At 42.4% G+C, this 26497-nt stretch overlaps 2 protein-coding genes across 2 annotated transcripts in view; one reads left to right on the top strand and one right to left on the bottom strand.

Moving 5' to 3' along the window:
* The first annotated feature begins 15034 nt into the window (after positions 1–15034).
* Positions 15035–15737, top strand: LOC104664670 (histone H3.3-like). Its single transcript, XM_010366243.2, has one exon. It carries the CDS (start codon positions 15035–15037, stop codon positions 15443–15445), a length of 411 nt encoding a protein of 136 aa, XP_010364545.1. The 3' UTR covers positions 15446–15737.
* Positions 15738–19176: 3439 nt separating this feature from the next.
* Positions 19177–26497, bottom strand: part of PDLIM1 (PDZ and LIM domain 1) — a 55712-nt gene continuing 48391 nt past the window's right edge. The window contains exons 6-7 of the mRNA XM_010366244.2: positions 20167–20284; positions 19177–19720 (exon numbers count right to left, since the gene is read on the bottom strand). Coding sequence (XP_010364546.1) covers positions 19534–19720; positions 20167–20284 — 305 coding nt within the window. The 3' untranslated portion in view covers positions 19177–19533. The remainder of the gene's footprint in view (positions 19721–20166; positions 20285–26497) is intronic.

Raw genomic sequence — 26497 nt, 5'->3', positions numbered from 1 at the left:
GCAGCCATAAAAAAGGATGAGTTTGTGTCCTTTGTAGGGACATGGATGCAGCTGGAAACCATCATTCTCAGCAAAGTATCGCGAGAACAGAAAACCAAACACCACATGTTCTCACTCATAGGTGGGAACTGAACGATGAGATCACTTGGACTCGGCAAGGGGAACATCACACACCGGGGCCTATCATGGTGGGGGGGAGGGATTGCATTGGGAGTTATACCTGATGTAAATGACAAGTTGATGGGTGCTGACGAGTTGATGGGTGCTGACGAGTTGATGGGTGCAGCACACCAACATGGCACAAGTATACATATGTAACAAACCTGCACGTTATGCACATGTACCCTAGAACTTAAAGTATAATTTTTAAAAAAAAGTTAACAATAATTGCCTTTTATCAACAAATATCTACCACTGACATTTTCATCCATCATCTAAGTCATGCATGTTTTCTTGCTACCGTTTGTTCCAATTAAGCTCACACATTGTGACTAGTTGGTAAGTCTTTTGTATATCTTTTAATCTATGAATTCCCTCATTACCTTCTTTTTCCCTTGCAATTTCTTATTTTAAAAAACTGAGTTGTTGGTTCTTTTGAATATTTCACAGCCTGGATTTTGCTAATTGCAGTATGGTTTACATGTTCTTCTGTTCCACTGAATTTCCTGTAAATTGATCTAGAGGTTAATTTAGTCACACTCTTGCTTGATCTTTTTTTTTTTTTTTAATCAAGATTTTGTTAGGCTGTGTAATGTTGTTCTGTTAGGAGGCACATAATGTCTGGTTATGATCAATGACTAGATCCATTAATTTATTGCTTTTTTAAAGAAAAACTTGTCTGCATTTCTTTAAACAGGGTCTACTCTGTGCCACTTCCAAAACGATAAAATTGAAGCCAGGCTCTCTGGGGAAGCCACTGCCACCTTATATTGTCCAGGTAGGAGATCATAGTAATGATTATGACAGCTATTATTAAGTGAGCTCTTGGAGTGGTTTATCTAAATTTCTAACATAAAGGTAGGCAACAAGGAAAGTACAGCATTCTCTAAATGCACCCCAAGGATAATCTCACATTACTGCTTTTATTTCCCCCTCAATATCCTTTTGGAATACAGAGCCCAGACACAAGAATGAGGGACAGAGATGCTGACAATTTTGCAGAATATCCCTTTAATGTAGTGCGAGTTTCAAACATGGAGAAAGCAAAGAAAAAAAATATTTGCTATTAGAAAGATATGTGCAAAATAAAGGCAACTATTTTGAATGCACCATAATAAGCGTTCTGTACTTGAACTAAAAATACACTAAAGTGGGAAGTCTAAGGCACAAGTTAGCTGCTCAGGTGTCGATTATTATAAATACTGTAGTGTGATTCCCAAATGATGCAGGTGAATTCACAGTATGGGCATAGGTAGCAATATTAAAATGGTAGGGCAAATGCTGTGTCTAGGATTTTATTACATAAAAACAGGCACAAATTAGCAGCTGTTATAAAACTACCATTATTCATTTTAAGATAGTGCTTTGCTTTCACACCTGTCTTGCCTTTTTTTAACCTTGGTCAAGAGAAAATAGTAAGTTCTCCACCTGAATGAAACAAATATTAGTACTTACTTTAACTATTGTATCATTCTGAAACCGACCCAATTTTGTTAAAGATAATGTTTACTGTAGAGTTCTATTTTTTGTTTTTTGCTTGCCTATCCAGTTTTACTACATATTATTTAACAGGGTGTGGAAGTTAACCTAATACATTGAGGTCTACATGTTTGTTTTTTCCAATAATCATGAATAGGTACTACATTATATTAAGTGTGTTTTCTGATCCTGTTAAAAAGGTAAAACAGTTTTTCTCTATTAATATGTTAGAGTTAATTAAAGATATTTTCAAATGTTAAATTTTCATTGCATTTCTTTCTTCTTTTTATTTTCTTGGATTGAATTTTGTAATTTTTATTTGGGCCTTTGCATTTAGAGACATGAATAAAATGAGCATGTAATTTTCCTCTCAAAAAATAAGAAAAAATTAAAATGTTCCTTGCTTACTAAAGTATAAACAAAAATGAAATTTTAAAAAAAATGTTTCTTAGGATTTTCTTAGAAAAAAAATCTTCCCCCAAAATCAACAAACCTTATAACTAAGAAAAACAAATGAGAAAAATACACAAAGAAATAAAATCAGGTGGCTCACACCTGTAATCCCAACACTTTGGGAGGCCGAGGTGGGCGGATCACAAGGTCAGGAGATCGAGACCTTCCTGGCTAACACGGTGAAACCCCGACTCTACTAAAAATACAAAAAAAATTAGCCGGGCGTCATGGCGGGCGCCTGTACTCGGGAGGCTGAGGCAGGAGAATGGCCTGAACCCGAGAAGCAGAGCTTGCAGTGAGCCAAGATCTCGCCACTGCACTCCAGCCTGGGCAACAGAGTGACACTCAGTCTCAAAAAAAAAAGAAAAGAAATAAAATCAGAAGTGAAAGAGGAGACACTCCAACTCATGCCACAGAAATGTGAAGAATCCCTATAGAATCCCTATGAATAATTGTATGTCAACAAAGCCAGGTGTGGTGGCATATGCCTGTAATCCCAGCACTTTCGGAGGCCGAGGCCGGTGGATCACTTGAGGTCAAGAGTTCAAGACCATCCTGGCCAACATGGTGAAACCCCATCTCTACAAAAATACAAAAATTAGCCAGGCATGATGGCAGGTGCCTTTGATCTCAGCTACTCAGGAGGCTGAGGCAGGAGCATCGCTTGAACTCGGCAGGCGGGGATTGCAGGGAGCCAAGATCATGCCACTGCACTCCAGCCTGGGTGACAAGAGCAAAACGCCATCTCAAAAAAAAGAAAGGAAAAAAAAATTATATATCAACAAAATGGACAACTTAGAAAAAATGGATAAAGTCCTAAAAACATACAACCTACCAGGACTGAATCATAAAAAATTAAAAAGTCTCAACACTCCAATAACTAATAAGGACATTAATTTAGTAATCAAAAGCCTTCCAACAAAGAAAAGCCCAGCACCAAATGCCTTCACAGATGCATTCTACCAGAATGAGGGACAAAGATGACACGATAATCTCAAAAGACACAGCAAAAGCATTCCACAAGATTCAACACCCTTTGATGATAAAAATTCTCAAGAAATTGGGTAGAGAAGGAATTTACCTCGACACAATAAAGGCCGTATATAAAAAGCACACAGTTAACATCATACTCAATGGTCAAAAACTGAAAGCTTTTTCTCTCATATCTGGAACAAGGAAATGATGTACATTCTCACCACTTCTATCCGGCATAGAATTCCTAGCCAGAGTAAGTAGAAAAGAAAAGGAAAAAAAAGTATTCAAATCAGAAAGGAAGAAGATTATCTGTTTGCACATTACATGATCTTATAGATGTGCAGAAAATTATATTTCTTCATATGATACGTAGAAAATTCTAAAGATTAACCAAAAAAATTAGGATAAACAAATTAAAGTTTCAGGATACAAGATCAATACACAAAAATTAGTTGTGTTTCTATACACTACAATAAATTATCAAAAAGGAAATTAAGAAAAAGTCTTGGCTGGGCAAGGTGGCTCATGCCTGTAATCCCAGCACTTTGGGAGGCCAAGGCAAGTAGATCACTTGAGGCCAGGAGTTCGAGACCAGCCTGGCCAACATGGCAAAACCCCATCTCTACTAAAAATACAAAAATTAGCCAGGCATGGTGGCACACAACTGTAATCCAAGCTACTCAGGAGGCTGAGGGAGGAGAATCGCTTGAACGCGGGAGGCGCAGGTTGTAGCGAGCAGAGATCGCACCACTGCACTCCATCCTGGGCGACAGAGCAAAATCTGTCTCAAAAAAAAAAAAAAAAAAGTCTAACTCATAGATCCGGAAAGTGAATTGGTGGTTGCCAGGACCTGGTGGAGAGGGGAAAACAGGAAGGTATTCACCAAGGGGTACAAAATCTCAGCTACACAGACAGTAACTGCTAGAGATCTACTGTATAGCCTAATGCCAACAGTTAACAACACTGTATTACATACTTAAAATCTTGCTAAGGAGATATCTTATGTTAAGTGTTCTTATTACCAAAATAATAATAATAAGTCAGAGGGTGGGAAGAAACTTTTGAAGATGATGAATAGGTTTATGGCACAGATTGTGGTGACAGTTCCATGGTTGTTTACTTATCTTCAAACTCATCAAGTTGTACACATTAAATATGTATAGCTTTCTGCATGTCAACTGTACCTCACTAGAGGTTTTTTTCTTAAATTCAGGTGAGAAAGGAGAAGAGGACCCACATGAAGGGGGAAGATGAAAGAGATATTTTTTAATTTGTCAAAATGAAGTATCATAACTTCATTCCTTACACTCCCCATCCAAAACACACACATACACACACACACGCACACACACACACACACACACACACTTCCCACAAAGAAAAAGCCAGGCCCAAATAGCTTTGTGGTGAATTCTATCCAACATTTAAGGAAGCGTTAACATTAATCTTTCGCAAACTCCCCAAAAACATGTAACACCAGGATTTTGGAGGCTGTAACTCAAAATGGGGTCATAGTATGAGCCAGGATCATCCTGATACCAAAACCAAAGACATCACAAGAAAAGAAAAACATAAATTAATATTTCTTATGACTATAGGTGCCAAAAAACTCAACAAAATACCAGCCAACCTAACAAGGAACATATAAATGGATTATATACCATAACCAAATGGGACTATTCCAGAAATACAAAGTTGGTTCAAACTATAAAAACCAATTAATATACTGTAAAACAAAGTACACAAATCACATGATCATCTCAACAGACACAGAAAAATCATTGACAAAATCTAACACCAACACCTATTTATGGTAACAACCCTCAACAAACTAGCAATGAAAGGGAACTTTCTCAACCTGACAAAGGGCATACAGAAATCCCACAGCTCACATCAGACTCAACAGTAAAAACCTGAAAGTGCTCCCACTAAGATCAAGACTTACAAGAATATTCACTCTTTCCACTTCTATTCAACATAGAGGTTCTATCCAAAGCAATTAGGCAAGAAAAAGAAATAGCATCCCAATTGGAAAGGAAGAAGTAAAACTATCTCTATTCAACATGACGTGACCGTGTATACAGAAAATCCTAAGGAATACACACACACTATTAGAGCTAATAATTGAGGTCATCAAAGTTGCAGGAAGTAAGTTCAACATACAAAAAATTATTTTAATAGTATTTATATATAGTATCAATAAAGAATCAAAAACTAAAATAGAACAATTTCATTGAAAATAAAATTTTTAAAATCTCATTTAAAAATGTATTCTCTAGATAATTCATCTAGACTTAGTACTAAATGCCACTTTTTTCCCCTAAAGTCTAAAGTTCATCATCAAAGTATAGAGATGTACTATCCCTGAAAACCCTCTGACCATCAGGGCTGGTAGTTTCTACAGAAAAGTTTCAAAGTATTCAGTAAGGATAATAAATTCAAAATGAGTATGAATATTGCTTTCCAAGGTGACAACTTAGAAGGTTGTAGCCCTCAAAATTGAGCTAGCATCTCAGTGTACTTTTTAACTCCTGTCACATTATTTCATGGTCATGCCTTCCATTTCAGGTCAATAAAGAAGCTACTCGGCTGAAATAATTCATTATTTTCTTTCTTTTTTTTTTTTTTGAAACAGAGTTTTGCTCTTGTTGCCCAGGCTGGAGTGCAATGGCACAATCTCAGCCTCCCAGGTTCAAGCAATTCTCCTGCCTCAGCCTCCCGAGTAGCTGGGATTATAGGTATGAGCCACCATGCCCAGCTAATTTTGTATTTTTAGTGGAGATGGGGTTTCTCCATGTTGGTCAGGCTGGTCTTGAACTTCTGACCTCAGGTGATCTGCCCACCTCGGCCTGCCAAAGTGCTGGGATTAGAGGCATGAGCCACTGCACCCGGCCAATAACTCATTATTTTCAAACTGTATTTTATTTATTCCTAACCTGCCCTCTAATTCTTAATAGGAAAAAATAACAGCATCTCCTAGACTGTTATAAAACTGCCATATCTGTTTTTAAATTTTCACGTTCTTTATATTTCTTTTCTTATACATAAGATAGCTAATTAAGTTCCTTGTTTGAAAGGCTTTTCTGAGATGCTGGCTTTCTTAAAACTTTGTACTAACCAGGCAATGGAGCCCTTACCTGTATCGTCTTATTTCATCCTTATAATAAAGCTGTGTATTAGGTGCATTTTTAAATCTCTGATTTTCTAGATAAGGAAACTGAGGTTCAGAGAAGTATTCAAAGTTCTCAGAGTCAGAAGGTGTCAAAGAGTGGACATACAAACCCAAATATTTCCAGCTCTGGCACCCTCACACTGATGACTGAACCACACTGCCTCTTAGGTTGCCCAGTATCTAGGTATGCCAACCAAGCACTTTCCTGGCATCTTAAATGGGGGTAGAAAGGCTTAAGTTTAGATCCTGTGGTGTTTTAGGAAGAGCACAAATGGTTAGTAAGGAAAATTCCTTTAGTGATTATCTAATTTCAGATTGTGGATGAAAACTCAAATATCCTGCCTCCAGGGGAAGAAGGAAATATTGCAATCCGCATAAAACTAAACCAACCTGCTTCTCTGTACTGTCCACACACGGTAAGAAAATTTTCTTTTTTCCCAAATACTTTCATTGTCGCTACTAATCATAGTGCCATTACTGTTGAGTACTTTATGATTTGCCAAATACTTTTGTCCCAACTTTTAATTTGGCAAATTTTTGAGTCTCCAAAAATGTTAAATAGTAGCACAATGAACACCTACCTGTATCTCTCTCACCTATATTCACTTCTTATTAAGATTTTGCCTCATTTACTTTATATTTGTACATTTTTGATGAGGCATTTGGGAGAAGGTGCAGACATTATGACACTTTGTCCTTAAATATTTCAGCAGCATTCTCCTAAGAAAAAGGACTTTCTTCTTAAACATTAATAGCATCAAATCTATGAAAATTAAAAATAATTCTCTAATACTAATATCTAGCCAATACTTAGTCTTTCTCAATTGTACTCAAATGTGTTCTACAGCTTTTGTAAATCCAGAATTCAATCAAGGTTCATGCATTTATTTGGTTCTCATATCTCTTTAGTTGTTTTTATCTATAACTGTCCCACCACCACGTTTTGCATGACGTGGACATTTTGAAGAGCAGAGGACTGTTTTGTTAAAAAATGCCTCACTTTCTAGGCTTACCTATTTTGCTTCCTTATAACAAGATCCAGGATAAACATCTTTCTCAAGAATATTATGCAGATTATATATATTTTTTATTTGCTTATAGTGGAGAAACATTAGGTTGTCTCATTTTGGGTGCTGATAATTTTGATCTTTTGATTAAGGAGGTGAGTGCCATTTCTCTCCATTACAAAGGTACATTTTCCTCTTTGTAATTAGTAATAATCTGTTGTGTCACGATTTGAGATTCTGTAAATATCCTATTATCCAATTAACTTTCACCCAATCATTTTAGCATCCATAGATGATTCTTTTCTTTTCGGAAACAATTATCAAAATAGAGAGTGGCTGGGCACAGTGGCTCGTGCCTGTAATCTCAGCACTTTGGGAAGCCAAGATAGACCAATCACTTGAGCGCAGGGGTTCAAGACTAGCCTGGGCAACATGGCAAAACGCCATCTCTACAAAAAAATATACAAAAATTATCCAGGCATGGTGGTGTCCACCTGTAGTCCCAGCTACTCAGGAGGTGAGGTGGGAGGATAAACTGAGCAAAGGACATCAATGGTGTAATGAGCTGGGTGTGATGGCACAACTATGCTCCAGCCTGGGCAACAGAGCAATACCCTGTCTCAAAAACAAATAAATAAAATGGTGGGTGCAGAATGGTGATTTTCAAACAGCTATTTCTTATACATTAATTAGGTGGCATTATTCATAAAGATGAGCAGTCCATTTTATCTATAAGGGGGGCTTTAATTAATTTTAAAATATTTATTTAGCCTTTCCTGATAATAAAACTCACCTGTGTTCCATATAGATAACTTTCCAAAATATAGAAAAGATCAAAGAAAAGCGTATTACTCATAATGCCACCATTCTTAGCCACTATTAACATTTGATGTGTATATATCCTTCATTCTTTTTCTATTTATATGTTTTTGTTTGTTTGTTTTTGTTTGTTTTGAGGAGGAGTCTTGCTCTGTCGCCCAGGCTGGAGGGCAGTGGCGCCATCTCGGCTCACTGCAAGCTCCACCTCCCGGGTTCATGCCATTCTCCCACCTCAGCCTCCCGAATAGCTGGGACTACAGGCGCCCGCCACCACGCCCGGCTAATTTTTTGTGTTTTTAGTAGAGACTGGGTTTCACTGTGTTAGCCAGGATGGATGTGTATTGTTGTATAAAAGTGGGATTGTACTATCAGCTTTTGTGAAGCCTGTTTTTTTACTTATGATTTTCAGGTATCACTGAAATCTTATATGGCTTTTTTTTTTTGAGACAAGGTCTCACTCAGTCACCCAGGCTGGAGTGCAGTGACACAATCTTGGCTCACTGCAACCTCTACCTCCCAGGTTCAAGCAATTCTACTGCCTCAGCCTCATGAGTAGCTGGGATTACCAGCTGTCACCACCATGCCCAGCTAATTTTTGTATTTTAAGTAAACACCGGGTTTTACCATGTTGGCCAGGCTGGTCTGGAACTCCTGACTTCAAGTGATCCACCTGCCTCGGCCTCCCAAAGTGCTGACAGGCAATGCACCCAGCCCTTATATGAAAACATTGTTAATAATTTTATAGAATCCTATCAAGGAGAATGATAATGATCTATTTAACATATCTACTATTGTTACAAATTTTGGTTACTTACAATGTTTTATATTGTAAATACTTCTTCAATGAGTATCCTTGTTAACTTTTTAAATCCTCTTTGAGTATTTCTTGTGGGGTTTTTGAGTTAAAGCCTAGGTAAAACAGTTTAAATATTTTAATACTGTGAATTTCTGTGAGAGAAGGCTTAATATGTTCAAACTTTGATAAGACAACTTCAATACAGTGAGACTTTAAAATCATATTCTCACCCATAAGACAGATTCCAAAGAAGAGACCCAGATATCTCATATACCTACTGGGATTATTGTGCTGTTTGAGAATGAGCTGCTTACACAGCATTTCACTAAAGTTTATTATAACTCTAATAAGCAGGTTGTCCATTAGATATAAGAATCTGAACAAATTGGTGACATGGTCTCCACAGCAATGAGCCAGATGCTGTTAGAATCTGGCCGGGCGCAGTGGCTCATGCCTGTATTCCCAGCACTTTGGGAGGTCAAGGCAGGCGGATCACCTGGGGTCAGGAGTTTGAGGGCAGCCTGACCAACATGGCAAAACCCCATCTCTACCAAAAATACAAAAAAAAATTGGCCAGGCGTGGTGGTCGGCAACTGTTATCCCAGCTACTTGGGAGGCTGAGACACAAGAATCGCTTGAACCTGGGCGGCAAAGGTTGGCAGTGAGCCGAGATCATGCCACTGCACTCCAACTTGCGTGACAGAGTCAGACTCTGTCTTAATAAAAAGAAGAAAAAAAAAAAAAGTATCTGTGAACACTCCACAGAACGATCCTGCAAAATGGGCCAGTCTCATGCAAAGGGACATTTTCACAATCACTCTCATTGTGTTTCTGGTGTAAGAACCTTAAGCTAAAACCACCTTTTTCTGATGGAATTTTGGTCATGGGCAGTATGAAAATTAAAGGCACAATTCAAAGACAGGGAGCGGTGACTGCATCTGATGGATGATAAGCCAGAGAAAATAGCAGCCAACAACCCTTACACATAGTGTACCTGGCCCTGTGCTAAAATGCTGTGTCCATGTTGCCTCAGGACAAACTTCTGAGTGAAGTGCCATCATTACTCCTGTTTCTAGCTGAGACAAACAAAAAAGTAGAAGTTAAAAGAAATGACCAAGGAAAGCTCTCCGCGTGCGTTAAGTTTTCTATGTGGGATCCCCTGGAGAGTGGGGATCCTGACTTATTTTTCTCAGTCTCCCCTGGCACTAGCCAGAGTGCTCAATTCATATCACTAAATGATTGTGAAAGGGAAGTAAATGTAGATTTTTGGATTTTTCATTCTCTCAGGTGAGCTTGGAGGAATATGTTTCAGCAAGAGGCCACATGCTTTACCTCACAGATGACAGAGGGATCATGCATGAAGACAGCTACTTCTGGTTGTCTGGTAGAGCTGATGATGTTGCCAATGCATTGGGTCAGAGATTGTGAATGCTGTGGTTATTGCTATTGAGCCTGGGGCTGTGGGAGTCTGGAGAAGACTCTGGACTGCTTCCAATACATAGGAATATCTCTAAAGTTTAGAAAATGCAAACAACCAAAAAAAAAAAAACCTCATCCACAATCTCATATTTTGGAGTACATTCTTCTAATCTTCTTTCTTCTTATATGTAAACTTTTTTTTTTTTGGTAGAAGTGAGTTCAGGGAGAAATGCTCTAGCATAACTTGCCTTTTTCACTCAACGATATAATAGAAATATTTTTCTGTGCAATTAAATATAAAAATTCACTTTTTAAATTAGTTTATCATGACCAATAAGTACACAGATCTTACATGAATAGCTCAATGGATGTCTACACACATACACACCCCTGTAACCATCTAGATCAAGATATAGGATACTTTTTGCCTCCTAGGCTCTCTCATGTCCTCATACCTCTGTGCAAGCTGTACTTCTTTCATGAACTTTGGACTGAATTTCTATGCCTAAAGACAGTTTCAGAGACTGAGAAAAGAAGACTAAATTCTAAGCAGCAATAAATTCCAAGGGCAGATGGTGGCAAGTAGATACCATGGGTCATCCTGATTCAGAGCTTGCTGACCACAAAAATCACAGGAATATTGAGAAATAGAAATCAAGATCTAGGCTTTGTGGACTCATTGCTATTACATGCCACTGCTCCTGGGACGTGAGTCAAAAAACGTGCTTTCTCACCACTATTCCACTCTGATCCTTGACCCAATTAAACAATCCCAACTAAATTTTGCTCAGGAAGTCTCTCTCCCTTGAACACTCCTTGTTGCAGTAGCAGTGAACGAAGTGCCTGCCTCTGCCTCTAACTGCTATCAATTTTTACTTTGAGCCCCTCCCCCATAAGTAGCCATTATTCTGACTTCTAAAGTGCAGGTCAAATTTGCCTGTTCCCGAACTTCATATAATGGAATCATAGAGTTTGCAGGCTTTTGCGTCTGTCTTCTCACAAAATAACGCCTGGACAATTCATTTATGTTGTTGTATGGATCAACAGTCCATTCTTTTTCATTGCTATACAGAATTCCATTATATGAATACACGCAGAATTTATCCATTCTTATGTTAATGGTGACTGAGGTTGTTTCCAATTTAAGAACGCCTCCTTTGCCTAATACCGCTGCACCTGGGAAGTTAGGCATTTTCTCTCACCCTTGGGATTGAGTGTGTCGGTGGTTGAGAGGCCTCGATTCCCAAGACCCCCTCGCAGCTCTCACAGGAGGCGTCACAAAAGAGTTTGCACCACTCCAAACAGTCAAAACGGGTCATCTCCCCCGCCCCACCCCCGCCTTCTCTGGATTTTAAAGACTGTGTAGGAGGAGAAATTGGGGACGGAGTTCCCCTGGTTAATTCATTTATCGTAAGTTCCCGTAACCAAACTAGGCCCTCAGTTGAGGCCTTAGACCTTCAAAGTTCTTTCCGCTTCGTACACTGAGATAAGAATCCCTGAAAAGAAGCTGCTTGCCCTCCCCGGCTTACCATCCTTGGGCACTCAGCAGTGCGGGGATGCGGCTGCCCTATTTCCCGCGTAGAAACAACTGCAGGTGGCGCCGCCCGCTGAAGAGTGCAGAACTGTGGCCCTGAGCCAAGCTGGGGCAAATATGGAAGACGCGGGATGAGAGAGGGTGGGGCGAAAGGACGCTATGAGGATTCCTGGAGGCAGGGACCAGAGCAGAGGCGGTGAGTGGCAGGAGGAGGCAAATGTCCCCGCGACGGGGAACTTTATCGGGTTGAAGTTCCCTCTGCCGTCGCCTCCTGCTCGCGAGCATAGCTGAGCCTGGTGTGCGGCCTTTCTGGAAAGCAGGTCGCCACCCTCCTCGGCGTGGGACTCCGGCCCGCAAGGAGCCTCGGGGACTCACGCATGGCCGCGCCTGAATCTGGCTACGCATTGCGACTCCGCCGCGCATGCGCAGCTCCGTCCCCTTCAGAGGCGCGCGTGTGCTCGTGGAGGCGGCGCTTCCTCCAAAAGTAAAGCCAGAAGCGCTCAGGCCTAGATTGCCTCGGCAACCGCCTGCGACCTTTCCTACAGACTGGTGCATAGTATTTTTAAAACATCAGCGAGGACGACGTCTTCTCTGCGAGTCTGGGGAGGGGGCAAAACCAGGGGAAGAGGTGAGATGTATCCAGTTAACCAGGTAGAAATTGTACCTCCGGGACTCATCAAGGCTAAATATAAAAGTTGCGTGCTTTTTTTTTGTTTTTTGAGACTGAGTCTCGCTATTGTCGCCCAGGCTGGAGTGTAATGGCGCGATATCGGCTCACTGCAACCTCTGCCTCCTGGGTTCAAGCGATTCCCCTGCCTCAGCTGCGATTGATTACAGGCGCCCGTCACCACGCCCGGCTTTTTTTTTTTTTTTTTTAAGTAGAGACAGGGTTTCACCATGTTGGCCAGGCTGGTCTCTAACTCCAGACCTCAGGTGATCCGCATGCCTCAGCCTCCCAAAGTGCTGGGATTACAGGCGTGAGCCACTACACCTGGCCAAAAGTTGTGTGTTTACCAGGGACAACCCAGTGCTTTGAGTTCTCCCTGAGCTGTGAATCTCCTGTTATTACTAATCTGTCTACAGATGAGTAAACTAAGGTTCAGAGAGATTACATGACTTATCCATGTCATACAGTGATCAAGAAGTGGAGCCAGGATTTGAACCCATGAAGTCCCACTCCAAATTCCTTCATATAAGTTTACACGGAAAAAAATTTAGATAAGATGTCCAGGTGCCTTCTTTCCTGCCTGCTTAAAAAAAAAAAAAAAAAAAAAAAAAAAAAAAAAAGAATTTTTTAATTGTTTTTGTTTTCATAATTGATAATCGTTGTGGGGAGTACTGATTCCCCAAGTGGGTCACAAGGAGTTATCCTGAGCAGGAATGCTCTTGCTGTCCCCCTTGCTCCTGTACTCATACAGTCTATCTCTTGAGGACACAGCACCAAGTAAATTTCACCGATTGAGTGTTCCTACGTTCTAGAAAATGGCACTCTACACTCACAAGGGGACGTATATAAATTGGCATTTCAACTATGTCTTCAACAGGCCATACCATCGCTCTTTTATGCTGGCCATTTCTGGGTGGTGCAGAATGTGATAGATCCAGTGGACTCCGTGGTCATGTGCCCACTGCTGTGCCTCCTTTGCAGTAAAATGGGTCCTTGGTCCCACAAGGCTGTGTGGGATCCTGCGCTAGTGGATCTAAAGGTCTTTATGTCCTCAGAAAGTGTTGTGTTTGAGGCCCTGTGGACAGCAAAGGCAAACCCAATATACTATATGGGTCTATTTCTGACTAAATACATAAATCATTGCACTTTCCAAAAGGAAGAGATCCAAGCTAGTCAGCTTGCCACCAAGTGGCTTAGCTGGTGTCTTCAAAGGATAGCACTGTTCAGTTGGTCATTCTTGCTGGAAGGTTCAACATTTGGCAGCAGCAACAGCTAGATTGGCCTTGAAGTAGAAGCCCATCTTTACTGCAACCACGTAGAGCCTCTATCGCCGACAATCATGGCTACTCCACCCATGCACCCATTATGCCAACATAGGGGTGGCCAACAACAGGCTGGCTCATGTCCATTGGCTAATTCATTTTGTCAGCCTGATCCCTTACTGTCTCTTCCATGGTTTATTCCATATACATGGAATAAACCATATACATGGTTATGTCCATCCACATTCCTCTACTCCAGACTTCCTTGTCCCGATCTTCTCATCTTTCCCCTCTGATCAGCCAACCACGTCATTCACTACTGTCCATAAGTCCAGACACATTTATACTGAAGCCACTCCTCTCGCCACAGAAAGTAGATCATTAGGAACACTACCAGAAGCTCTGCCCAGTGGGAGGACTTCTTTTCTTCTTACAATGCCAGCTCAAGAAGTACAGCAGTGCAGCCACCATTTCAGCATGCCCCCACATGCCTAGCCAACTCATCCATGAATCAAGTGTGGGCTTCCTCTTCCACCATCTGCTGCTCATATGGGATCCCCTATCAGCCAGGGGGAAGAGCTGAGGGAGAGGCACAGCAGTAGACAGCATGAGGATCCAGGCTTCTGTGCTCCTACAGTTCACATATTTTCTTCAGCCCTGCTCAAGTCGTCCTTCCATCTCATGAGGGATTGCTCTTGGAGATGCCTGACCTTCTGACCTAATGAGAATGAGAGAACCCAAATCATGATGAGCAGTTCTGCCACCTGATGTCCCATGGTCAGAGGCTTTGTCTCTATCCAAGCTATGGAAGAATGCCAGGAGTTATTTTATGAAAAGCATAAAGTTCTGTACTGCAGATGGCAGTCTTGTTCTAGAACCCAAGGGGCTTGGGTTTTTATTCTCCCACTGGTTCACCATCTTGAAAACTCTGACATCATAGGATCTCCTAGATCATATGAACCAAGCACAGAGCCACTTCTACCACAACCTGCACCTGCTGCAGATCACTTTTCTGCTCTGGGCCAGATCAAAACTGGCAGCCTTGAAGGGAAGCAGAAATCCAAAATGTCTTTAAGATGAGTTTAAAGTTGTGTTGTTCAATACAGTAGCCACTACCCCCATGTGTCTACTGAGCACTTGAAATGTGGCTTGTGACAAATGTTGAAATGATAATACAATTGTGTTCGCAGCCGCCGCCGCGCCGCCGTCGCTCTCCAACGCCAGCGCCGCCTCTCGCTCGCCGAGCTCCAGCCGAAGGAAATAGCGGGGGTAAGTAAGGAGGTCTCTGTACCATGGCTCGTACAAAGCAGACTGCCCGCAAATCAACCGGTGGTAAAGCACCCAGGAAGCAACTGGCTACAAAAGCCGATCGCTACTGTGCGCCCTCTACTGGAGGGGTGAAGAAACCTCATCGTTACAGCCCTGGTACTGTGGCGCTCCGTGAAATCAGACGTTATCAGAAGTCCACTGAACTTCTGATTCCCAAACTTCCCTTCCAGCGTCTGGTGCGAGAAATTGCTCAGGACTTTAAAACAGATCTGCGCTTCCAGAGCGCAGCTATCGGTCCTTTGCAGGAGGCAAGTGAGGCCTATCTGGTTGGCCTTTTTGAAGACACCAACCTGTGTGCTATCCATGCCAAACGTGTAACAATTATGCCAAAAGACATCCAGCTAGCACGCCGCATACGTGGAGAAAGTGCTTAAGAATCCACTATGATAGGAAACATTTCATTCTCAAAAAAAAAAAAAAAAATTGCTCTTCTTCCTGTTATTGGTAGTTCTGAACGTTAGATTTTTTTTTTCCATGGGGTCAAAAGGTACCTAAGTATATGATTGCGAGTGGAAAAATCGGGGACAGAAATCAGGTATTGGCAGTTTTTCCATTTTCATTTGTGTGTGAATTTTTAATATAAATGCAGAGGCGTAAAGCATTAATGCAAGTTAAAATGTTTCAGTGAACAAGTTTCAGCGGTTCAACTTTATAATAATTATAAATCTGTTAAATTTTTCTGGACAATGCCAGCATTTAGATTTTTTTAAAACAAGTACATTTCTTATTGACGGCAACTAAATGGTGTTTGTAGCATTTTTATCATACAGTAGATTCCATCCATTCACTATACTTTTCTAACTGAGTTGTCCTACATGCAAGTACATGTTTTTAATGTTGTCTGTCTTCTGTGCTGTTCTTGTAAGTTTGCTATTAAAATACATTAAACTATAAAAAAAAGGAAATGATAATACTTTGGATATATGGCATTATATAAAATGTATTATTGGCTGGGCATGGTGGCTCACACTTCTAATGTCAGCACTCTGAGAGGCTGAGGTGGGCTAATCGCTTGAGCCCAGGAGCTCAAGATCACCCTGGGCAACATAGCGAAACCCCACCTCTATTTAAAAATATAAAAATTATATTTTTTATATAATTTCCAAAATGGAAGGGATCCAAAATAAATAAAAATTATATATGTTAAAAAATATATATGTTAACTGTTGAGAGCAATTTGTGATTTGGCCTATTTTTTTGTGCATGTGTATAACTACAGGCATGGTGGCTTGTGCCTGTAGTCCCAACTACTCAGGAGACTGAGGTGGGAGGACCACTTGAGATCAGGAGGTCAAGGAAGCCATGATTGTGCCACTGCACTCCAGCCTGGATGACAGAGCAAGACCTTGTCTCAAAAAAATAACAAAGAAAGTATTATTGGCCAGGCGTGGTGGCTCATACTTGTAATCCCAGCACTTTGGGAGGCCAAGGTGGGTGGATCACAAGGTCAGGAGTTCGAGACCAACCTGCCCAAAACAGTGAAACCCCTTCTCTACTAAAAATACAAAAATTAGCTGGGCATAGTGGTACGTACCTGTAATCCTAGCTACTTGGGAGACTAAGGCAGGAGAATGGCTTGAACCCAGGAGGTGGAAGTTGCAGTGAGCCAAGACTGTGCCACTGCACTCCATCCTGGGCAACAGAGCTAGATTCCGTCTCCAAAAAAAAAAAAAAGTATTATTACAATTAATTTTACCTGCTTTTCTCTTTTCACAATGCTACTAGAGAATTTTAAATTACATTCATGCCTTGCATCATACTTCTATTTGACAGCAATGAAGCAGCAATCACCCATTTACAGATTTACCTAGCTTGTGGACTATCTGCCACTTGTGAGGTACTGAGCTGAGTGCCAAGGAGACAAAGCTGAAAAAGACAAAGGATCAGCTCTCATGGAAGCTTCTTTCCTTTCAGGAGATGAGTGATTAGTGTCTTGTGTGATGCATGCCAAGAAGGAGGTGTCCCCTGGGTATGGGAGCATAGAAGAGTGGCGTCCAAGTCATGCTGGGCAGTCAGGAAGCCTGTCTGGAGGAGGGGGTGGCTCAATCTTGAAAGACAACAGAACTTTATTAAACGTTAAGTAATCAAGAGGTGCAGGAAGAGCATACCAAGTCAGAGAAAACAGCTTGACCAAAGTCTGCATGACTCTAGCTGACTTTTTCCTTTTCAGGAAATTTTCTGAAAGCTTAGTAATTAGAGATGGCTACAGAATTAGACTGTTCCTTCCAATCTTCTTTCCTTTTAGAGGAAGCATGAAAGAGAAACAATCAGATAAATATGGTAGGCATGAAGCACAAAAAAATAGGCCAAATCACAAATTGCTCTCAACAGTTTTTTTTTTTTTGTGTGTATATATATATATATATATATATATATATATATATATATTTTTTTTTTTTTTTTTTTTTTTTTTTGAGACAGAGTCTCACTCTGTTGCCCAGGCTGGAGTGCAGTGATGCGATCTCGGCTCACTGCAACCTCTACCTCCCAGGTTCAAGTGATTCTCCTGCCTCAGCCTCCGGAGTAGCTGGAACTGCAGGCATACACCACTATACCCAGCAAATTTTTTTAGTTTTAGTAGAGACAGGGTTTCACCATGTTGGCCAAGCTGGTCTGAAACTCCTGACCTCAAGTGATCCACCCGCTTCAGCCTCCCAAAGTGCTGGGATTACAGGCGTGGGCCACCACACCTGGCAGGGCAGTAAATATTTCTATGTGCCAAATGCTGGGGGCCAAAGGGAAGGGCTTCTTTGCCACATAACACAGCTTGCACTTAGGGGTGGTAATGCTGACAATTCGGTTTCATTTATTCAATCAGGAAATGAACTCCTCATATAGGCTATATTGAATAGTAATAATGGTCACCTGAAGTTGTTGGTGTTTGGCCTCCCCTGGAAGCAAGATATCTGTATGAAAGACCCACACCTAAGAAGTAATACTGACAAATGTCAGACATTTGATTGGCACATTATCTGAGCAGAGGGATTAGAGAAAGTTCTAAGAATCTATGACTCATCTATTCCGTACAATCAAAATCCAAATCATAACTGTTAATGTCTTTGTAAATGAGTCAGACCTACTGTGTGGTTCAGAGACTTTTCATTTTATGTTGATTTCTAAGAATTGCAAAGTTTAAGCCTCCTTGACTTTTACAAGCGTAGAAACAGATGGGGTTTAAAGAAAGAATGCATTAACTGCCAAAAAAAAAAAAAAATCGAGAGCTTTAACATGACATGATTTTCTGCCTGAATAGTTTAGTTCTGCTTGTTGTGGCACTAAAACGGCTCATGTGCATAAACTGTCCATGTACATTCTGGCTTCAGTCTGTGGTATGAAGTCCTGGTACTGATTAAAATTCTTATGCTTAGAGTATGTACCACGTTAGTGCATTCATAATTAAAGGTCATGAACGATTACTGAGGGTGGTGGGCATGCTCAAGAATAGACGGTTGTTCCTTTGGAGGAAGGAGGGTTGCTTGGAGTACCCTGTCTGCCTCTCATAACAATCACTTAGTCTCAGTGTCTGGAGGGATGGGGGCACCACTGTTTGCGCAACTGACCCTATGAGGGATTAGTCACCAGGAGATGAACTGTGGTGACCTCAGATCTTGACTCAGGACTCTTTCTTAGCAGCCAGGGTCCCCAGTCTCCTCTGTGAGGAGGACACAGTGGCCATGTTCTGGCCTCTCTGCTGCTGCTGGACACTTTCCTGAGGTTGCTGCCCCTCACAAAGGGGAGCAGCTGTGATGTCAGCAACCAGACTGAAGAGGGACTTACTAGGGAATGTTTCCAAGCCAACTGCTAATGCTCCCACCTATTATTTGGGAAGCATTCATTTCCTCAGATAAGCCTCAGAACAGCCCAATGCAAAGAAAACTTCATTTCATTAAAACAGAGCTAGGTATCTTATATTAGCATTAGAGAAAGAAGATTTCAAGTAAGCTTCAAAGAAATATAAGAACAGAGCTTGTTAAGATGTAAGTTGCGGGGAAAAGGCCAGTAAATCTGAGAGAAACAAGAAACCCAAAACAAGAAGACAGACCTCAGAACTCTTATCAGGCTTGAGTAGGAAACGCCACACATGATCAGATAACAGACACCACACTGCTTTGGCGTCTATAAATTTATTGAGTAAAAACAAAATCAACGTCAGACACATTATATTTGATTGGGTTCCAATTTGGCTGATGTCCAAATGCAGCAGAGAAGAACAGAGGGGAGGAAGGGACATGGTGTTGCTGACAAGGGGACACTGAACAAAACAGTTTTCCTTTCATTGTAAAAGCAGGCATCGCACAGCTGGTGTGAGTCAATTAACCAAGGCAGGGAGGGGACTCAATGTTTTACAAGCAGAGAGAAACCCAAAGTAAGCAGAGAACTTTCAAGAGAGGCAAGGGCCAGAACACTGAGAGAAAAAGCTGCAGCAGAGGCCGGCTGGAGAACAGTGGTCGGATCTGCTGGGTCACTTGGGGAACACGGTGACCACTTCATAGCCCTCAGGTGGTGTGACTCGCTCCCGGGCATGCTTCTCACAGTAGATTTGATCCTCCACAAAGAAATGGCCCTTCTGTTTCAGGTTGGTGCCACAGTCAGTGCACACGTAACACTCAGGGTGGCGGTGACGGTCCCGCAGCTTCACGAACACACCGCTACAGAAGCAAGGCAGGGAAGGGACTCCATCAGTGACAAGCACCTACAGGTGGCACCCGAGCAGAGCAGGTGGCACCATCCTTCCTGAGCAGGAGCCTGGGGCTTCTCCCAGAAACCAGGGCCTCCCAACTGGCCTCCAATCATAAGAGACTTGCTTCTCCTTCCCAGGGTCCAGAGACATTTTTCCAAAAACCCCTCCTACTTCAACAGGGCAGCTCTGATTTTTCTCATTTTACATGTTCATAACCTAAGGGCTCCACAGTGAAGGAAAACCTTCTCAACCTGGCTCTGGGACACAGGACTTTCCTGGCCTTTCTGCTGCATATTTTTCTGGGACGGATTTGTCTCCTTCACAAGCAAAATGTGCAACATCCAGCACTTTCCACATTTTCATGGTTTACCCAACATGCAAGGTCTACAAAGGCTGTGGGAAGCAGATACTCACACAATCCCAGTGCCACATTTGTCACACATAGGCAACTTCTGAGCATTTCCAATCGATGCAGCCACTTTAGTGACAGGAGCTTTAACACTTCTGAATCCTGAGGGCTTGTTGGGATCCCCTGAAATGAGGAAAACACTCTCATTGGCCAGGAAGGGCAGAATTGCTTAAGTATCACTCAGCTCTTCAGAAGCAGTTATAAATATATGTTCAAGCAAGTCCATGGGAACTGGAGTGACTCTGCTGTGTGTCTGGGCAAGTTACTTAACCTCTCTGGTCCCCAGTTTATTTTTCTATAAAACAGGAGATTGACACCTGGCCCAAAAAAAAGCCCAAAAAGCCAAGACAATCCTAAGCAAAAACAACAAAGCTGGAATCATCACGCCACCCAACTTCAAACTATATTACAAGGCTACAGTAACCAAAACAACATGGTACTGGTAGAAGAATAGACACGTAGACCAATGGAACAGAATAGAGAACCCAGAAATGAGACCACACACCTACAACCGTCTGATCCTTGACAAACCTAACAAAAAACAAGCAATGAGGAAAGGATTCCCTATTTAATAAATGGTGCTGGGAGACCTGGCTAACCATATGCAGAAAATTGAAACTGGATCCCTTCTTTACACCATATACAAAAATCAGCTCAAGATGGATTAAAGACTTAAATGTAAAGCCCAAAACTATAAAAACACTAGAAGAAAATCTAGGCAACACCATTCAGGACATGGGCATGAGCAAAGATTTCATGATGAAGACCCCAAAAGCAATTGTAACAAAAGCAAAAATTGACAAATGTGATGTAATTAAACTAAAGAGCTTCTGCACTGCAAAAGAAACTATCATCAGAATGAAGAGACAACCTACAGAATGGGAGAAAATTTTTGCAATCTATCCATCTGACAAAGGTCTATTATCCAGCATCTACAAGGAACTTAAACAAATTTACAAGAAAAAAATAAGCCGGGCACAGTGGCTCACTTCTGTAATCCCAACACTTTGGGAGGCCGAGGTAGATGGATCACCTGAGATCAGGAGTTTGACAATAGCCTGGCCAACATAGTCAAACCCCTCCTCTACTAAAATTACAAAAATTAGCCAGGTGTGGTGTCATGCACCTATAGTTCCAGCTACTCAGGAGGCTGAAGCAAGAGAATCACCCAGGAGGCGGAGGTTGCAGTGGGCCAAGATTGTGCCACTGCACTCCAGCCTGGGCGACAGAGCAAGACTCTGTCTCAAAAAAAAAAAAAAAAAAAAAAAAAAATGGGCAAAGAGCACGAACAGAACCCCATTAAAAAATGGGCAAAGAACAGAACTTTTCAAAAGAAGACACACATGTGGCCAACAAACATGAAAAAAAGTTCGACATCACTGATCATTAGAGAAATACAAATCAAAACCACAATGAGATACCAACTCATGCCAGTCCAAATGGCTATTATTAAAAAGTCAAAAAACAACAGATGCTGGCAAGGTTGTGGAGAAAAAAAGAATGCTTTTACACTGTTGGTGGGGTGTAAATTAGTTCAAACACTGTGGAAGACAATGTGGTGATTCCTCCAAGCCCTAGAAGCACAAATACCATTCAACCCAGCAATCCCATTAATGGGTATATACCTAAAGGAATATAAATCATTCTATCATAAAGATATATGCCCTCTTATGTTCATCACAGCACCATTCACCATAGCAAAGACATGGAATCAACCTAAATTCCCATCAATGTTAGACTGGATAAAGAAAATGTGGCACATATACACCAGGGAATACTATGCAGCCATAAAAAGGCACGAGATCTTGTCCTTTGCAGGGACATGGATGGAACTGGATGCCATTACCCTCAGCAAACTAACGCTGGAACACAAAACTAAATACCACATGTTCTCACTTGCAAGTGGGAGCTGAATGATGAGAACACATGGACACATGGTGGCGGGACAAGACACACTGGGGCCTGTCAGATGGTGGGGAGTAGGGGAGGGAGAGCATCTGGAAGAATGGCTGATGGATGCTGGGCTTAATATCTAGGTGATGGGATGATCCGTGCAGCAAACCATCATGGCACATCGTTACCTATGTAACAAACTTGCACATCCTGCATGTGTACCCCTGAGCTTAAATGTTGGAAATTTAAAAATAAATAAAGTTTTTAAAAAAGAAAAGAAATCCACATCACAGAAAGAACAAAACCATCAGAGTACAGCATGCTACAGCAGCCAGATGACAATCATCTCCTACAGATCAGAGGAAGGAACCTTTCTGTAGACAGCCTGGTGCATGTAAAATAAGCCCCTAGTAGCTAGATGCTGAGATGCCTAAGGCCCAGCTCATCACATCTTAGGTAACAAAGCCCTGTACCATGGTAGCTATTAATAATGGTAAAAATCACCTGGAGGCCTGGTTAACACACAGATTGCTGGGCCCCACCCCTAGAGTTTCCGATCCAGAAGGCCCAGGATGGGGCCTAAGACTTTGCATTTCCAACAAGTTCCCAGTTGCTGTTGATCCAAGAACCACTGAACAAGAGCAAAGAAACAGCTTCCTGTGCCAGGCGAGGGGATGAGGAGAGGGTCACCCTGTGACTGCAGTCATGTTGGGCAATCGTGGGGCTGACAGACAAGGGCCTTAGCTCTCTTGTCCTTTCGGAAAGAGTCCCTGTATGCTGACCAGTACTTCCAAACCAAAAATTGAGACACATGTTCACACAATGAACATTTATTAATTTTTTATTTTTACTGATTAGAGACAGCGTCTCGCTATGTTGTGTCTCAAAGTCCTGCCCTCCAGCGATCCTCCCACCAGAGCTTCTCCAGTAGCCACTGCACCTGGCAACAAGGGGCATTTAGAATACATGGTTGACTGTATTTTGACCACAATTACCCTGCCCCTCTCTTGCCATGCTTACCTCCTGTCAGTGGTTCCCTATTGGGGGCAATTTTGTCTCCTAGAGAGCAGTTTCGATTGTCACACTGAAAGGGGGTGCCACTGGCATCCAGTGGGCAGAGGTCAGGGATGCTGCTTGAACATCCCAAAATACACAGGGCAGCCCCACAACAAGGACTCATATGGTCCAAAATGTCAATAGCACCAAGGCTGAGAAACCCTGCTCTCAATGGAGTAGACTTCCCCATCCCCAGCCTTTGGCCAGTGTGAGCACATGTGAGCTTTGTACAGGCGAAAGCACTAAGGGCTCTAGTGTGGTTTGGCCCTGTCCCCATAGAGCTATTGCCTCTGCCATGAAAACAGCAAGCACCAGAGTGCCTCTCCCTTCCCTGGGCTTGAATGAGAGGACTCAGGGGGCCTCGGTCCAGCCCTGCCAAGCCCAGCAGAGCCACAGTTGTCCGGTAGCCCTCCGAAATACAGGTTACCCACTGCTGACTAATACAACATGAGAGATGGTTTGGGGTACTGGGCTGGCTTATGGGGAACAACAAGAGGGTATATGTGAATGCAGCCTGAACTCTCAACAGCCCTATCATGGTGCCATGGCTCAGACTTAGGCTTCCCGCCTCAGAGCTGGGACTGTTCATCACTGGGAACCGATGCATACAGATGTCCACCTGGCAGCACATGAGATGGGGCAGACATTAGGAGGCTCCGTGGTTTTAAGTGGTGAGCTCTACAGATGGGCTTGGGGAAGACTCAGTTCTGCCCCACCAGCAGGTGCATAAGGAGAAACCACCTTGGTACTTCTGTTCTCCCTGAGCCTAAGGCACCTTCTTGCCCTTCCCAAGCCTTCCTCCCTTCCTTTGGGAGGAGGCCAAAGCTCCAATTTTATTCATCCCATATTTTACCTATATATTTTTTAATATTGCATTTAAATGTCATTTTTGTCTTATTGAGTTTTCTAGTGCCCCCTTAAATTCTGCACTCAAGGCCAGGCACACTGGCTCATGCCTGTAATCCCAGCACTTTGGAAGGCCAAGGCAGGCAGATCACTTGAGGTCAGGAGTTCGAGACCAGCCTGGTCAACATGGTGAAACCCTATCTCTACTAAAAATACAAAAACTAGCCGGGCATTGTGGCACATGCCTGTAGTCCCAGCTACTTGGAAGGCTGAGGCAGGAGAATGGCTTGAACCCAGGAGGCGGAGGTTGTGGTGAGCTGAGATCACACCACTGCACTCCAACCTGGGCAACAGAGCAGTCTAAAAAAAAAATTATGCACTCAAAGCAGTGCCTCCCTCACCTCACACTGATACTGGCCCTGCCTAAAGGGATCTCAGAAGGGCCTGGGGGGCATCTTGTCTAAGAATCATGCCTCAAGCATCCCAAACGGATTCCCTCATTTTATGGCTGATGAAGCCATCTGGCTGCCTGCCCAAGACAAGAAGAAAATGGCAGCATCTCTACATACCTGGACAGTTTGCAAAGGCACCAATTGGGCTGAGAACCAGCTCAATGATGTCAGGCTCTCTTATGCAATGGGTTTTTTCACATTTCACACTTAAAGACCTGGAATCCAGGCCGGGCGCGGTGGCTCAAGCCTGTAATCCCAGCACTTTGGGAGGCCGAGACGGGCGGATCACGAGGTCAGGAGATCGAGACCATCCTGGCTAACACGGTGAAACCCCGTCTCTACTAAAAAATACAAAAAACTACCCGGGCGAGGTGGCGGGCGCCTGTAGTCCCAGCTACTCGGGAGGCTGAAGCAGGAGAATGGCATAAACCCGGGAGGCGGAGCTTGCAGTGAGCTGAGATCCGGCCACTGCACTCCAGCCTGGGCGACAGAGCGAGACTCCGTCTCAAAAAAAAAAAAAAAAGACCTGGAATCCACTCAATCCACAGAAAAATCACCAGGAAAGAAGAGAGGCTGCAAAAGGGTAGAATGAGAAAAAGCCAGGAGGGACATGAAATCTCCACTTGGTGGGAGAATCCACATCTGTTTCTAGAATGAAGAGACTTGACCTGGATAAAACTGAGCACAGCTGGGGCGGAGAAGGCAGGCAGCCAACACAAGATTGCCCAAGGCAAGATTCACTATGGCCTGTTCAGCCCTACAGCGCCACCTGCTGACTTCAAGGTTTTTTTCTCTCACATATCCGGCCAGCACTGGTAATCCAAAGAAATCTCTCTTCCTTTCTTCTCAACTAGCTTACAGTGAAAATACTAGCTTCCCTTGAACTCCAGGCAACTACAAAAATTTCCAAATTTCTCTTCTTCCAGTGAACGCTGTATCCCAAATATTTCTGGAAAAAAAGTGAAAATTAGCTAAATCACAGCTGTTTTTCTATCCACTTCACTGCTCAACAACCTTGCATGGCTCCACACTGCCTTTAGAATCAAGTTCATGACTCTTAAACTTGCAACTGGTGGTCCCCTGTATCTAACTCGAGAACACCCAAGGATTCACCTGGAACCCTGGGCACCAGCCAAAACGAGCTTTGGTACTTGCTGAACAAGTCTCCAGCTTTCTCATCTCACAGCCTCTGGCCACCACTGTTTTCTCAGCCTATGACTGCTCCTTCTAAACCTCCAATTATTAAAAGTCTCCTTCTATGGACACAGGAATGGATAAATAAAATGTAGTATACACAAACAATGGAATAATATTCTGCCTTAAAATGGAAAGAATTTCTGACACACGCTACATGGATGAACCTTGAGGATATTATGCTAAGTGAACTAAGCCAGGCTCAAAAGGACAACTACTGCATGACGCCACTTATATAAGAGATTTAGAGTAGTCAAATTCATAGAGACAAGTAGGAGGGTGGTTACCAGGAGTTGGGAAGAGGGAGGAATGGGGAGGTACTCTTTAATGAGAACAGTTTCAGTGTTGCAAAATAAAAGAGTTCTATGGATGGATGGTGGTGATAATAGCACAATCACATAAATGTACTTAATACCACTGAATTGTACGCTTAAAATTTGTTAAGATGGTAAATTTTATGTGAAGTATATTTCACCATTTTTTTTTTAATATAACGGCTTCTTCTGCCTGCAAGTTTTGGAATTTGATCCAGAACAAGATGAAGTTTGAGGAACCAAGAGCCCTTTCTCCTATAGGCTGAATTTTACCCAAAATGAGACAGCCTGTGTTGGGTCTTCAAGGTTTATGACCAAATACTGCTGTAGCCAAGCTTCCTTCAGGGGCCTCACTCACTGTGCACCTGGCAGTTTACAGACGCGGCTTCACTTAACCCTGTAAACAATCCCATGAGGTCCTGGCTATTAGCTTCATTGTAGCTGTGCAGAAACCAGAGCTTAGAAAGGCAGGCAACTTGCTGGAGGTGTCACAGCAGGTCAGAGGCAGATCCTGGATGGCAGTCCTCTTTCTGCCCTGCAGCACTGCTTTCTAAACCAGAGGCCTTTCTGAATAACAGGAC

This window comes from Rhinopithecus roxellana, chromosome 11 (genome assembly GCF_007565055.1).
Source record: "Rhinopithecus roxellana isolate Shanxi Qingling chromosome 11, ASM756505v1, whole genome shotgun sequence".
Lineage (NCBI taxonomy): Eukaryota > Metazoa > Chordata > Mammalia > Primates > Cercopithecidae > Rhinopithecus > Rhinopithecus roxellana.
The sequence above is the reverse complement of the archived record's forward strand: the minus strand, read 5'-3'. Positions and strand labels throughout refer to the sequence as shown.